Source organism: Myxocyprinus asiaticus, chromosome 18 (genome assembly GCF_019703515.2).
Source record: "Myxocyprinus asiaticus isolate MX2 ecotype Aquarium Trade chromosome 18, UBuf_Myxa_2, whole genome shotgun sequence".
NCBI classification, from domain to species: domain Eukaryota; kingdom Metazoa; phylum Chordata; class Actinopteri; order Cypriniformes; family Catostomidae; genus Myxocyprinus; species Myxocyprinus asiaticus.
This window is the reverse complement of record NC_059361.1, coordinates 31649143-31661166: the sequence shown is the minus strand read 5'-3', so window position 1 is coordinate 31661166 and position 12024 is coordinate 31649143. Positions and strand designations below refer to the sequence as shown.

At 37.9% G+C, this 12024-nt stretch overlaps 1 protein-coding gene across 2 annotated transcripts in view; it reads left to right on the top strand.

The window, feature by feature from the left end:
* Positions 1-12024, top strand: part of plcg2 (phospholipase C, gamma 2) — a 34604-nt gene that overhangs the window by 2633 nt on the left and 19947 nt on the right. For both annotated transcript variants that reach the window (XM_051724052.1, XM_051724051.1), the window contains exons 2-18: positions 123-325; positions 2139-2291; positions 2455-2548; positions 2955-3002; positions 3110-3194; positions 3391-3474; positions 4754-4797; positions 4910-4970; positions 5060-5161; positions 5245-5363; positions 5465-5550; positions 5737-5854; positions 8500-8668; positions 8781-8876; positions 9216-9299; positions 10032-10201; positions 11663-11863. In XM_051724052.1, the coding sequence (XP_051580012.1) occupies positions 142-325; positions 2139-2291; positions 2455-2548; positions 2955-3002; positions 3110-3194; positions 3391-3474; positions 4754-4797; positions 4910-4970; positions 5060-5161; positions 5245-5363; positions 5465-5550; positions 5737-5854; positions 8500-8668; positions 8781-8876; positions 9216-9299; positions 10032-10201; positions 11663-11863 (1898 nt within the window). In that variant the 5' untranslated portion in view covers positions 123-141. The remainder of the gene's footprint in view (positions 1-122; positions 326-2138; positions 2292-2454; positions 2549-2954; positions 3003-3109; positions 3195-3390; positions 3475-4753; positions 4798-4909; positions 4971-5059; positions 5162-5244; positions 5364-5464; positions 5551-5736; positions 5855-8499; positions 8669-8780; positions 8877-9215; positions 9300-10031; positions 10202-11662; positions 11864-12024) is intronic.

Here is a 12024-nt window from a genome sequence, read left to right as displayed (position 1 = left end):
AATCACTTGAAAAAAAAAGAAATTATTAATTAGTTTTAACATTTAAAGTACACATATTTCTTCATATTTTTTGCTATATGATTCAGTCATACATAAAGCTTGTGCCCATTTGTCTTTGTCAGTGTGTGGCGAAAGACAGAGATGGCGGGCTGCACTCAGCAGGGAGACCTGACTGAGTACAAGAAGAGTCTGATTAAGCGGGACTTGGAGATGGGAATAGTGATGACCGTGTACAGACAAAGAATGGAGAGGTTAACCGTGCAAGTTATCATGGAGACCAGACAGGTGGCCTGGACACGTACCGCTGACAAGACCGAAGGAGTGTGTGAGTGCCTTCCCTCTAACTGAACTTAAAGGGATAGTCCACCCAAAAATAATTCTGTACATGTTGTACAACTTCTGTGGAACGCAAAAGGAGATATTAGGCAGATTGTTACCATTCACCATTCATTTTCATTTAAGCCAAAACAAAGATGCAATAAAAGTGAATGGTGACTGAATTTTGGTGAATTATCCATTTAATAGTAATTATGATAGTAATTACTTATATTTGGCAGACACTTTTATCCGAAACGGCTTACAGTGCAGTCAAGCTAAACATTTTATGTGTAAGTGCGTTTCCTTGGAAATCAAACCCATGATCTTGGCTTTGCTAGCGCCATGCTAATTGACAGGATGTCATATAATGTGGCCATATATGCAACAAATTCACGACTCAAGACCCTCGACATCCAGACCAAGACTAAGACCCCTCGAGGCTGATATCCAGACCAAAACATTGATTAATGTGACCCAAACCAAGGCTATGTCTATGTAAGACCACAGGACTTGCACACGTGTTACTCCTTTGGGAGCATTTATTTAAAAAAAATTGTTGTAATTATGTTCGTATATTAGAATTATGTTTGTATAATGCAGTAAACATTTAATATGGGTTGCTCTTTTTATTGTTTCTAGAGTAATTTAAATGAATTCCCTAACAATTGTATATAAAGACTATCTCAGTGAGATGAATTGGTGCTCAGACTTAACAGGTTGATATGGGCAATAATAGAGAGCTTGTTTCAAACATCAATGATGGGTTGTGTCTCAAAACTTATTGAGCTGTCTAATGACTCTGTGGGCAGCTGTGTACACAGACAACAATCCTAACCAAAGAAACTGTGAAGTTTTAGGTGAATACTTTGACCAGTGAACTGAAATTTTGTTGTCAGTAACGTCTTTCTCACCCTCTGAACTTCCACTTTGTTTTGGCATTCAACACATTTTCTTGGCTACTTTTCTTTTCATCACCATGTAATCTTTGTTCTACTCCTCCTTTTGTATATGACTCCTATTTCTTTTTTTACCATGTTACTCTGAACCGTCATGCTCATTGCCCCATCAGATTTTTGAACCAAGAGTATTTCGAATGCAACTTTCAAAAAATATTATTTGTATGTTTGTTAATTAAGTTGCATGATTTAGTTTGCACGATATATATATATATATATATATATATATATATATATATATATATATATATATATATATATATATATATATATATATTAAAAACGTGTTTGTCTAAAACCGTATGGCAGAAATCACCAAAAAACTTGTCCTAATTTTGTCAGTCCTTCCGCAGATCATTTGCTTAAAACTGAAAATTCTGTCATTATCTACCCACCTTTGTGCCACTCCTATTTCTTTTTTGTGAAACACGAAAGGACTTATTAAATGGTCAAAACTGCTCTTTCCATACAATGAAAATGTATGATGATCTGTCAAGTTCAGGTGCAATGTTGCTTGGTTTATGAAAACAACAATTATTTATTTGGTCAGTATTTGAACCTGTGTCCCTTACAAGTTAAACAACAATTTTACCACTATACTAACACACCCTACACTTTTATTTAAAAAAAAAAAAAAAAAAAAAAAAAAAGGCCAATCTGTTATATTTTGCATGCATTCATGAAAATAAATAATTGTTCAAAACGATTAAAATTACTGTTCTCCAATCTTTCTGATCTGATCTGATGAATTCCTCATTTTGTTGTGTTGTTTCTCCAGTATCTTGACTTACTTTCTGCACAATGTTTGATGAACCTAGTCTATCAGTCAGTGGCTTATCTACATGAATTAATATCTTTTTGCAGTGGACCTTTTTGAGATCCGGGAAGTACGACCAGGAAAAAACTCTAAGGACTTTGATCGATTCAAGGACAGCAAGGACAAAAATACACACCCAAACACATGCTTTACCATATTCTACGGCTCTCAGTTTGTTCTAAACACTCTTAGTCTGGGGGGTACGTGTGTTTTCTCATTCATATTACATAAACATTCAGTTCAAATCACTTTATTGGCAGCATCCTTATTGCTGAGCCTTGAAATGACTTAAAAAGTGTGGTCATGTTTTCTAAAAGGATCCGATAATTTTCTTTAGCACTGATTGCTTATGCTTTTCTACAGCTGATTCAGTGGAGGATGCAGAAAAATGGCTGACAGGATTGGAGTTACTCAGACAGGAGACATTGGCTGCTCACACACCGGAGATTATAGAAAGGTACACACACACACACACACACACGTTGGTGCGGCTATCCTTATGAGGACTCTCCATAGACATAATGATTTTTATACTGTATGAACTATAGATTCTATTCCCTAACCCTAACCCTACCCCTACCCCTAAACCTAACCCTCACAAAAAACTTTCTGCAGTTTTACATTTTCAATAAAACATCGTTTAATATGTTTTTTTAAGCGATTTGAATTATGGAGACACTAGAAATGTCCTCATAAACCACATTTATAGTATAATACCCTTGTAATTACCAGTTTATAACATTAAAAAAATTCCTCGTAAACCACCCAACCACACACACACACATATAAAATGTAATTGTAGTTTATCTGTAAACTCTAATACTAATGATGTGCTTTATTTACTGTTTTTCCCTCAACTTTAGTTGGCTGAGGAAGCAGATGTACTCTGTTGATCAGACAAAGAAAAACAGGTTCACCTCTTTCTTTTGCACTCTCCTCTCATCCACTGTCACAGAACATTCATTATAGTTTCTGTCTTGCACAATTACTGCTCTTTCATGCTGTCTGTCTCCCACAGTATCACCCTGAAAGAGCTGAAGACTCTTTTGCCACAGATGAACATTAAAGTACCAAGTGGACGTTTTCTGAAGGACAGGGTTGCGGTATGAACTACATTCTTCCATTATGTTTGCTGAAGTGTACGCTTTGTGTTATAATATAGCAAAACGTAAAAAAAAAAAAAAAAATAATTCTCTTAAGAAAATGTTTGAATTATTATAGATGATGAATTATTTTGATCCAGAAATAGTTTTTAAAGATGTGTTCAGTTTACTAAAAGTCTGAACATCATAATTCCAGGCGGTGGGAGCAAAGAAAGAAGTCCTGGATTTTGAGCAGTTTCACAAATTCTACAATCTTTTGATATTTGAAAACCAGAAGTTGGTGAGTGCAATTTTTGCTGATAAGAAAGAGTTTTGACTTGGATGCAATTTATTTATCAGTGCCATTCCATTATTCAAAGTTTAGTACATAATTATTAAAGGGATAGTTCACCAAAAAATTTAAATTCTCTCATCATTTACTCACCCTCATGCCATCCCAGATGACATTCTTTCTTCTGCAGAACACTAAAAAAGATCTTTTAAAAAAGAATATCTCAGCTATGTTGGTCCTTACAATGCAAGTGAATGGTGACCAGAACTTAGACGGTCCAAAATTCATATAAAGATCACATAAAAGTAATCCATAAGACTCCAGTGGTTTGAACCATATCTTCAGAAGTGACATTTAAGTCCTTTTGTACCATAAATCTCTACTTTGACTTTCACTTTCAAAATGTGAAAGAATGTGAAAGTCAAAGTGGAGATTTATAGTAAAAAAAAGGACCTTAATATTGATCTGTTTCTCACCCACACCTATCATATTGCTTCTGAAGATATGGATTAAACCACTGGAGTCTTATGGATTACTTTTATTTTGCCTTTATGTGCTTTTTGGAACTTCAAAGGTCTGGTCACCATTCACTTGCATTGTAAGGACCAACAGAGCTGAGATATTCTTCTAAAGATCTTCGTTTGTGTTTTGCAGAAGAAAGAAATTCATACACATCTGGGATGGTATGAGGGTGAGTAAATAATGAGAGAATTTTCATTTTTGGGTGAACTATCTTTTTAAATATACACTACATGACCAAAAGTATGTGGAAACCCAAACACTACACCCATTTGTGTTTATTGAATATTCAAAGTCATTAGCATTTGGGGAATTTGTCTTTATTCTGCTGGGAAAGCTTTGCATTATATGTTAGAATATGGTTGTCAGGATTTGCTCTCTTTCAGACACAAGAAAATTAGTGAGGTCAGGCACTGATGTTGTGTGATGGGTCCTGGCTTGCAGCAGCTGTTCCAATTTATCCCAAAGGTGTTCAGTGGTTCAGGTCTAGGCTTTGTGCAGGCCAGTCAAGTTCTACCACACCAAACTCACAAACTTTTACTGGTTGCGCCCTATGACAGTGCCAAGCTGAATGTCACTGAGTTCTTTGGTACACTCTGGTACACAAAACGTTTGTCTAGGGAGATTGCATGCTTGATTTTATACAACTGTTAGTAATGTTAGCGTGTTGCTAAAATAGCCAAACCCGTTAATTAGAAGGGAGTGCCCACATACTTTTGGCTATGTAGTATTTTTCATCCTCACTGTATGTTGTTTGTCATTTTGTTAGATACTAGATGAGTTTAAAAAGGAGACCTGTACCTTCATCATGGGGTGAGAAATTGTGCTTTGTTTTGGTTTAATCAGTGCTTTAAATGTCTGTTGTGAGCTCATGCTGAAGATCTTATTGGTTATTTAAGAGTGTTTTGTATGCATTTTTCTGCAGTAACAATGATCAGCCTGTGCAACTTACCGATTTCCAAAGATTCCTTTTATATCAGCAGAGAGTAAGATTGACATCTTTCTATCCATACCTTCTTTACATTGAAAATGCCATTTCATTCAGAAATGTACTGTAAATTTATTGTGTTTGTAGGAGACTTGGGCCAACAATGTGAATCAGGTCCGAGAGTTGATGACCATCTTCATCGATGATACCATGAGGAAGACCAATGATCCAGCCTTTACGGTTGAAGAGGTACCGCTTATTGAGCTCTGTTTATTTTGATTATATTTTCAAGTAATACATTTACAAACTTTCTCTTTTTTTCCTTGCTCTAGTTCCTTAGTTTTCTCTTTTCCAAAGAAAACTGTATTTGGGATGAGAAGTTCTCAGAGATATGTCAACTGGATATGAACAACCCTCTGTCTCACTACTGGATCAACTCATCACACAACACGTCAGTACTGCAGTTCTGCATATTGCTCATAAAACATATGCAGCTCCTCTTTTTGATGATGACTTCCTGTGTTACTTCATGTGTTTTACTTTTTTTCACAGATATTTAACTGGTGATCAACTGCGCAGTGAGTCATCAACAGAAGCTTATGTACGCTGCCTGAGGCTGGGTTGTCGCTGCGTTGAGTGTTAGTGAATTACACCCGCGTTTCTCAGAAATATTCTGTTAAACTAATGCATGTCTTTTTCTGCTTCCTATTATGATGTTACATTGAAGTATGTATAGGTAATGAAGTGATAAACTTGTTCTTAAATCAATGGATGTTTAAAGGCAGAGCCCAATGACCTTAATGTTTACATGTTTGGTATTTCAGTGGACTGCTGGAATGGTCCAGAGGAACCTATCATATACCACGGCTGGACCAGAACCTCCAAGATAAAGTTTAAGGATGTGGTGAAGGCAATAAATGAGCATGCTTTTGCAACATCTGAGTTAGTATCTGACAACATACATTAACACATTTATGTGAATATGGTTAATAGGTGAATCTGTTAAAGGGATAGTTCACCCAAAAATGAAAATTCTCTGATAATTTACTCACCCACATGACATCTGAGATGTGTATGACTTTCTTTCTTCTGCAAAACACTTTTGAAGATTTGTAGAAAAAGATCCAGGCTCAGAATGTCCTTAGAATGGGAGTGGATGGCGCTTGCGTCACTGGAGCGCTTGGGTAAATTCGGCCATTTGTCAATGCATGACTAGAAGCGAACTTTTATGTTAAAAAGTGCTTAAATATCGTTCTTTTTCACACACAAAGTGATCGATTCACTTTAGAAGACATTTATGTCACCGCTGGAGACAGGATGGATTGCTTTTATGCTGACTATCTGTGCTTTTTGGACCTACAAATATCTAATCACCATCCACTCCCATTCTAAGGACCTGCTGGGCCTGGATCTTTTTCTACAAATCTTCTAAAGTGTTTTGTAGAAGAAAGAAAGTAATAAACGTCTCAAATGGCATGAGGGTGAGTAAATTATCAGAGATTTGGGTGAACTAACTCTTTAAAGGCCTGTTAAAGGGATAGTTCACCCCAAAATTTAAATTCTTTCATCATTTACCCACTCTCATGACATTGTAGATGTATATGACTTTCTGTCTTCTGCTGAGCACAAACAAAGATTTTTAGAAGAATATTTCAGCTCTGTAGGTCCATACAATGCAAGTGAATGGTGACCAGAACATTCAAGCTCCATAAATCACATTAAGGCAGCATAAAAGTAATCTATATGACTCCAGTGGTGAAATCTATGTCTTCAGAAGGGATGCAGTTGCTTTGGGTGAGAAACAGGTCAATATTTAAATCCTTTTTTTACTCTTAATCTCCACTTTCGTTTTCACTTTCAGAATATGTACGTAAAAGTGAAAGTGGAGATTTATGGTAAAAAAAAATATTTAAATATTGATCTGTTTCTTAACCACACCTATCATATTGCTTCTATCATATCATATCGCTTTTTATGCTGCCTTTATGTGCTCTTTGGAGCTTGAAAGGTCTGGTCACCATTTACTTGCATTGTATGGACCTACAGAGGTGAGATATTCTTCTAAAAATCTTTATTTGTGTTCAGCAGAAAAAAAGAAAGTCATACACATCTAAGATAATAATAATAATAATAATAATAATACGTTTAATTTATATAGTGCTTTTCCCGAGCTCAAAGCTATTTACATGCAACAACAAACATAAATACATCAAAACAAAACACAAAAACAATAGGCCACACAAACACAAATCACTAAAACAATACAGTCCACAAAAGCACAACATAACAATCCAGGAGTAAAATGTATAGTCCAAAGTGAAAATGTGGAAGTGCATAGTTCAAAAGAAATGAGCAGAGGGGCGAAAAAAATGACATGACCAGAGTTGTCCCTCGAGGAGTGGATGGCACCAAGCATCCCGCGTCGACCCGCATCTCCCACGCCACAGAGCCAAGACAAGTACAAACTCCAGGATGCCAAATGGCGAACGGGAACACACAATGATGACAGGCACCACGCCGCAAAATCCCTCTGTCACAAAGCACAGACACGCCGTCCACATCAACCGCGCTGCAAACGCCGCCAGGTAAGCAGGCTGGTGGAATCAGGTAGACTGGGTAAGACACTGTACCAGGCCGGTGAGCAGAGCAGCCCAACCCCACACACCAATTAAATCTAAAAATGTCAATTTTATGGGTGTGTGAAACGAAAGGGAAAAAAGTGCATTTAAGTAAATACAACAAGACGAAACAAAACTAAAGACAAACAAACAGCTCCAGAGTGAGGCGGCAGCCAAAACGACATCCTTAAGGATGATTGATGGCATGAGGGTGAGTAAATGATGGGAGAATTTTAATTTTTGGATGAACTACCCCTTTAAGAACATGTATGGGTTATATTTCATCCCAAAATCAAAAGAAATGTCAATTGTCTAAGTTTATCTTTTGACCATTAGGATGTTTTGCATTGAGACATTACTTTCATGGCAGTTAAGCACATTTTCCCCTAAATTCTTATTACTGTTGAAAATATGAATATTATTGTAATATTAATATGTTAATATAGGAATAATAATGTATTATTTAAATTGTATTGTATTTGTACATTATAGTAGTATTTGTTGAACTACCTTTAATTTATGCTAATTGAAATCATAGTATTACAGTATTTTTGTACTGTTGTACACTAATGGAAATCTAATCAGGATCACCATTTAGAATAATGGGAATTACAAAAAACTCAAGGGTAAATGTCTGGACACATTATGATAATGGGATTTATTTGGAGAAAATGTGCTTAATTGTCATGAAAATAATGTCACAATGCACAAAAGCCTAATGGTCCTAAAATAAGCTTAATTTTCTTTATTTGTTTTCTTTTTCCTTTGATTTTGGGGTGAAATATTTGATGATATTCCCCAAAAGTTGCTTGTCTGTTTCTTCAGTTATTTACTTTTTAAATACGTTACTATATTTTACATTTGTATACATGAGTACTTTGTAATTATGCCTTTTACATGTAGTTTTTTGTGTGCCTGGAAATGCAAGTGCCATTTTGAAGTGTTTATGAATGTGGCCACTGTTGGCAGGTACCCTGTGGTGCTGTCCATAGAGGAACACTGTGATCTCAAGCAGCAGAAAATAATGGCTAAGGAGTTCAAAGAGGTTTTCCAGGACAAACTCCTGACCGAACCTCTGGAACCAGAGGCTCAACAACTGCCCTCACCAACCCAACTAAAGGGCAAGATCATCATCAAGGTAAAAAAAAGCTTAATTGGAACCTGAAGAGCCATTCACTGTCAGTCATCCTTCACTGTACAATGAAATAGAATGTCATATAATATGGTTTGCTACTCAATTTTCTGTACAGCACAAGAAACTGAATATTGATGAAACCTTTGGTAAAAAGGATCTACGGAAAGGTGATAAGCAGGGAGAGCTTTTCATCTGGGATCCAATAGATGAGGTACCAAAATTCACCAAATTCACACGAAATTCACGCGAATTTACCAAAATTCATCTCCACCATGGGCTTGTGTGATGACATTTATCATGTGACTGTTGATATATGTTTAAGCAATCGAACCTTTGCTAAGCTCATTTGACTGCAATTATAGCTGATAACATTAGTGTAAAAGAACTGAACTGTTCTAATTCATAGCAGTAGTTGCCATGGCATGATGGATCAGTAAAGTTTTTAAGGTGGGGTTTAACAAAGGGTTAATTATGCTGTTTGTTTGATCTTACTGCTGCTGCCCTTTTTGTTTAACTTCTCTTGTTTCTGTGTAAATGTGTCCATGTTTAGAGATGGTATAAGCACTACTGTGTGATCGAGAATAAGATGTTGTACTATGCTGAAGAGAATGAACTAGAAGAGGACATTGGAAAGGTGAATCACCATGATGCTATTTTAGAATGATATTCATTATTTACTCACCCTCATATTGTCCCGAACCAGTAAGACTTTCTTTCTTCTGTAGAACACAAAAGTTGATGTTTAAACAGAATTTTAAGACTGACAGTCTCAGTCACCATTCACTTTCATTGCATCTTTTTTTTCTCACAATGAAAGTGTATGATGACTGAGACTGTCAATCAGTCATTAAGATCTTCTTTTGTGTTCCTCACAAAGAACTTTGATTATTTTTGAGTGAAAATCCCTTATTGGTTTTTGATTTTCTCCCCAATTTGGAATGCCCAATTCCCAATGTGCTCTAAGTCCTCGTGGTGGCGTAGTGACTCACCTCAATCCAAGTGGCGGAGGACAAATCTCAGTTGCCTCCGCGTCTGAGACCGTCACAACACGTGGCTTGTTGAGCGCATTGCCGCGGAGACGTAGTGCGTGTGGAGGCACATCCACTGCATCCACGCACAACTCACCATGTGCCCCACTGAGAGCGAGAACCACATTATAGCGACCACGAGGTGGTTACTCCATGTGACTCTACCCTCCCTAGCAACCGGGCCAATTTGGTTGCTTAGGAGACCTGGCTGGAGTCACTCAGCACGCCCTGGATTCGAACTCGCGACTCCAGGGGTGGTTGTCAGCGTCAATACTCGCTGAGCTACCCAGGTCTGTGAACCATCACTTTTAAGATTAAGTCATTCTTTGTCATTTCAGGGTACAGAGCTTCATCAGGCAGAGCCCTGGTTTCACGGCAGGATGTCAGAGGGCAGACAGACAGCCGAGAGACTGCTGCAGGAATTTTGTGCAGAATCAGGAGGGGTTGACGGAACGTTTCTGGTGCGAGAGAGCGACACGTTTGTCAACGATTGCACCCTGTCATTCTGGTAATGTGAGCCTGCTCTTACACTTTTCACTTCCTGTTTTCTCTTTATTTTTTATTTTTTTTTCTTTTCTTTATATTTAGTTAATGTTATTTTACATTATTCTTTTCAAAATCTGTATAAACAGATGAAACTGGTTGTGCAGTTGATATTTTATTAAAGGTGTCATATCATCAAATTTTCAAACTTGATCATCAAATACAGGAATCAGATTTTCCTTAATTGTACTTTGAAAACATTTTGTCATACTTCCAAAACTCAAAACGTCCTACCCAGTTCAAAGAGAACATTTGTCTAAGCTAAGCTGCAAAAAGTGGGTCATTTCTCATTTAATTAAAATTTTATTTTCTCGTTCTCATTAAATGGCCTGTTTGATTCTAAAGGCATACTTATGCAACTACGTGAACACAGATGCGAGTGCTTGGCCACCTCATTGCCAACGTGCGGTCCGGTTTAACATGCCTGTAAGGGGGTTTAGTGGAAAGGAGGAGGCGAGAACCGGCTTGACAACTTAAATAATAATTTAATAAACAATTTAAACAAAACACACAACCAAAAACACACACAGTACAGCTGCCTGCAATTCTCTCTCTCTCGAACTGTCTTCCCCGGCCGCTTTTAACCCTCGCGCGCCCCATCAGGCTGATTGGGTACCGGGTGTGTCTCATTCCAGCCCGGCCCCGCCCTCCTCGGCTCTACAATGCCTAATGTGCATTCTCGCATTACCATTTTGGGAACAAACCTGGGTACTCCAGGGGGTGATAGAGTTACCTTCAAAAGATTGTGCCATTAACTGGATGCGTTATTATACAGGAAAGCTGCTATAAATATACTGACTTTACCCTTACTTGCTCAGCAGTATTCTCTTAAAACGTTTTCTCCGCCATGACAGTAAACAGGGTCAGAGAAAGGGTGGACACTGGCTTTAAAAAAACGAAATTATTAAATTATTTTTTGTGCAGAAATCTCAAAGCTGATATGTGTAGTTTTTTTATGTTAAAATACTTCCTCTTATCCCAGCTTAATATGCAAAGACAACTATAAGTAAACCATTTGTTGGTTTATTTCCACCAAAACTTAAACATTGTGGCTCTTTCAAACATTTATCTGTTTGATCAGCCTGTGGAGCCCGACACAGCAACATTGGCTCAACCAATGGCACTGGTTTGGGGCGAACTGTCTGTTATATCAACTAATGGCAGACAAGGGGAATAATCGAAAATCTGTTTGAAAACAATGTTTATTTTTGCAATTCGTTTGATGACATAAGTGTCACAGAAACTACACTCGTCAGCCTTAGCATCATTAGTGGACCTCGAAAAAAAAAATAGGGCAAGGGGTGGGTTATAGGGGGCGTTGGGAAGGTGGCCCTTGGTCATTTTCAGCACCTGTCAGGCGGCCATCGTGGGCCCCCCTTCCACTCCATGCCCCAGTGCAGCTGCTCACCCTGATGTGTCTTTGTAGGCGCGGTGGAAGAGTTCAGCACTGTCGAATCCGCTCCTGCATAGACGGAGGAAACACTGTGTATTTCCTCACAGACAACCTGCACTTCCCCAGTGTGTATGCACTCATCCAGCATTACAGAGAAAACCTGCTGCGCTGTCAGGATTTCAACCTGCATCTCACTGAATTTGTGCCTCGACCAGACCAGCACCTGCATGAAGGGTTCGTCTACACTTGCCTCTACTCAAACACACACACACACACACACACACTCCCGGGATGTGGTGTTTACCACATCCTGGCCAGAAGGGCTGTAGAAGACCACGTGGTCAAACTCACAGCTCCTGTGCTAACACTCAAAATTTACAACTTCAAGTTGTAAA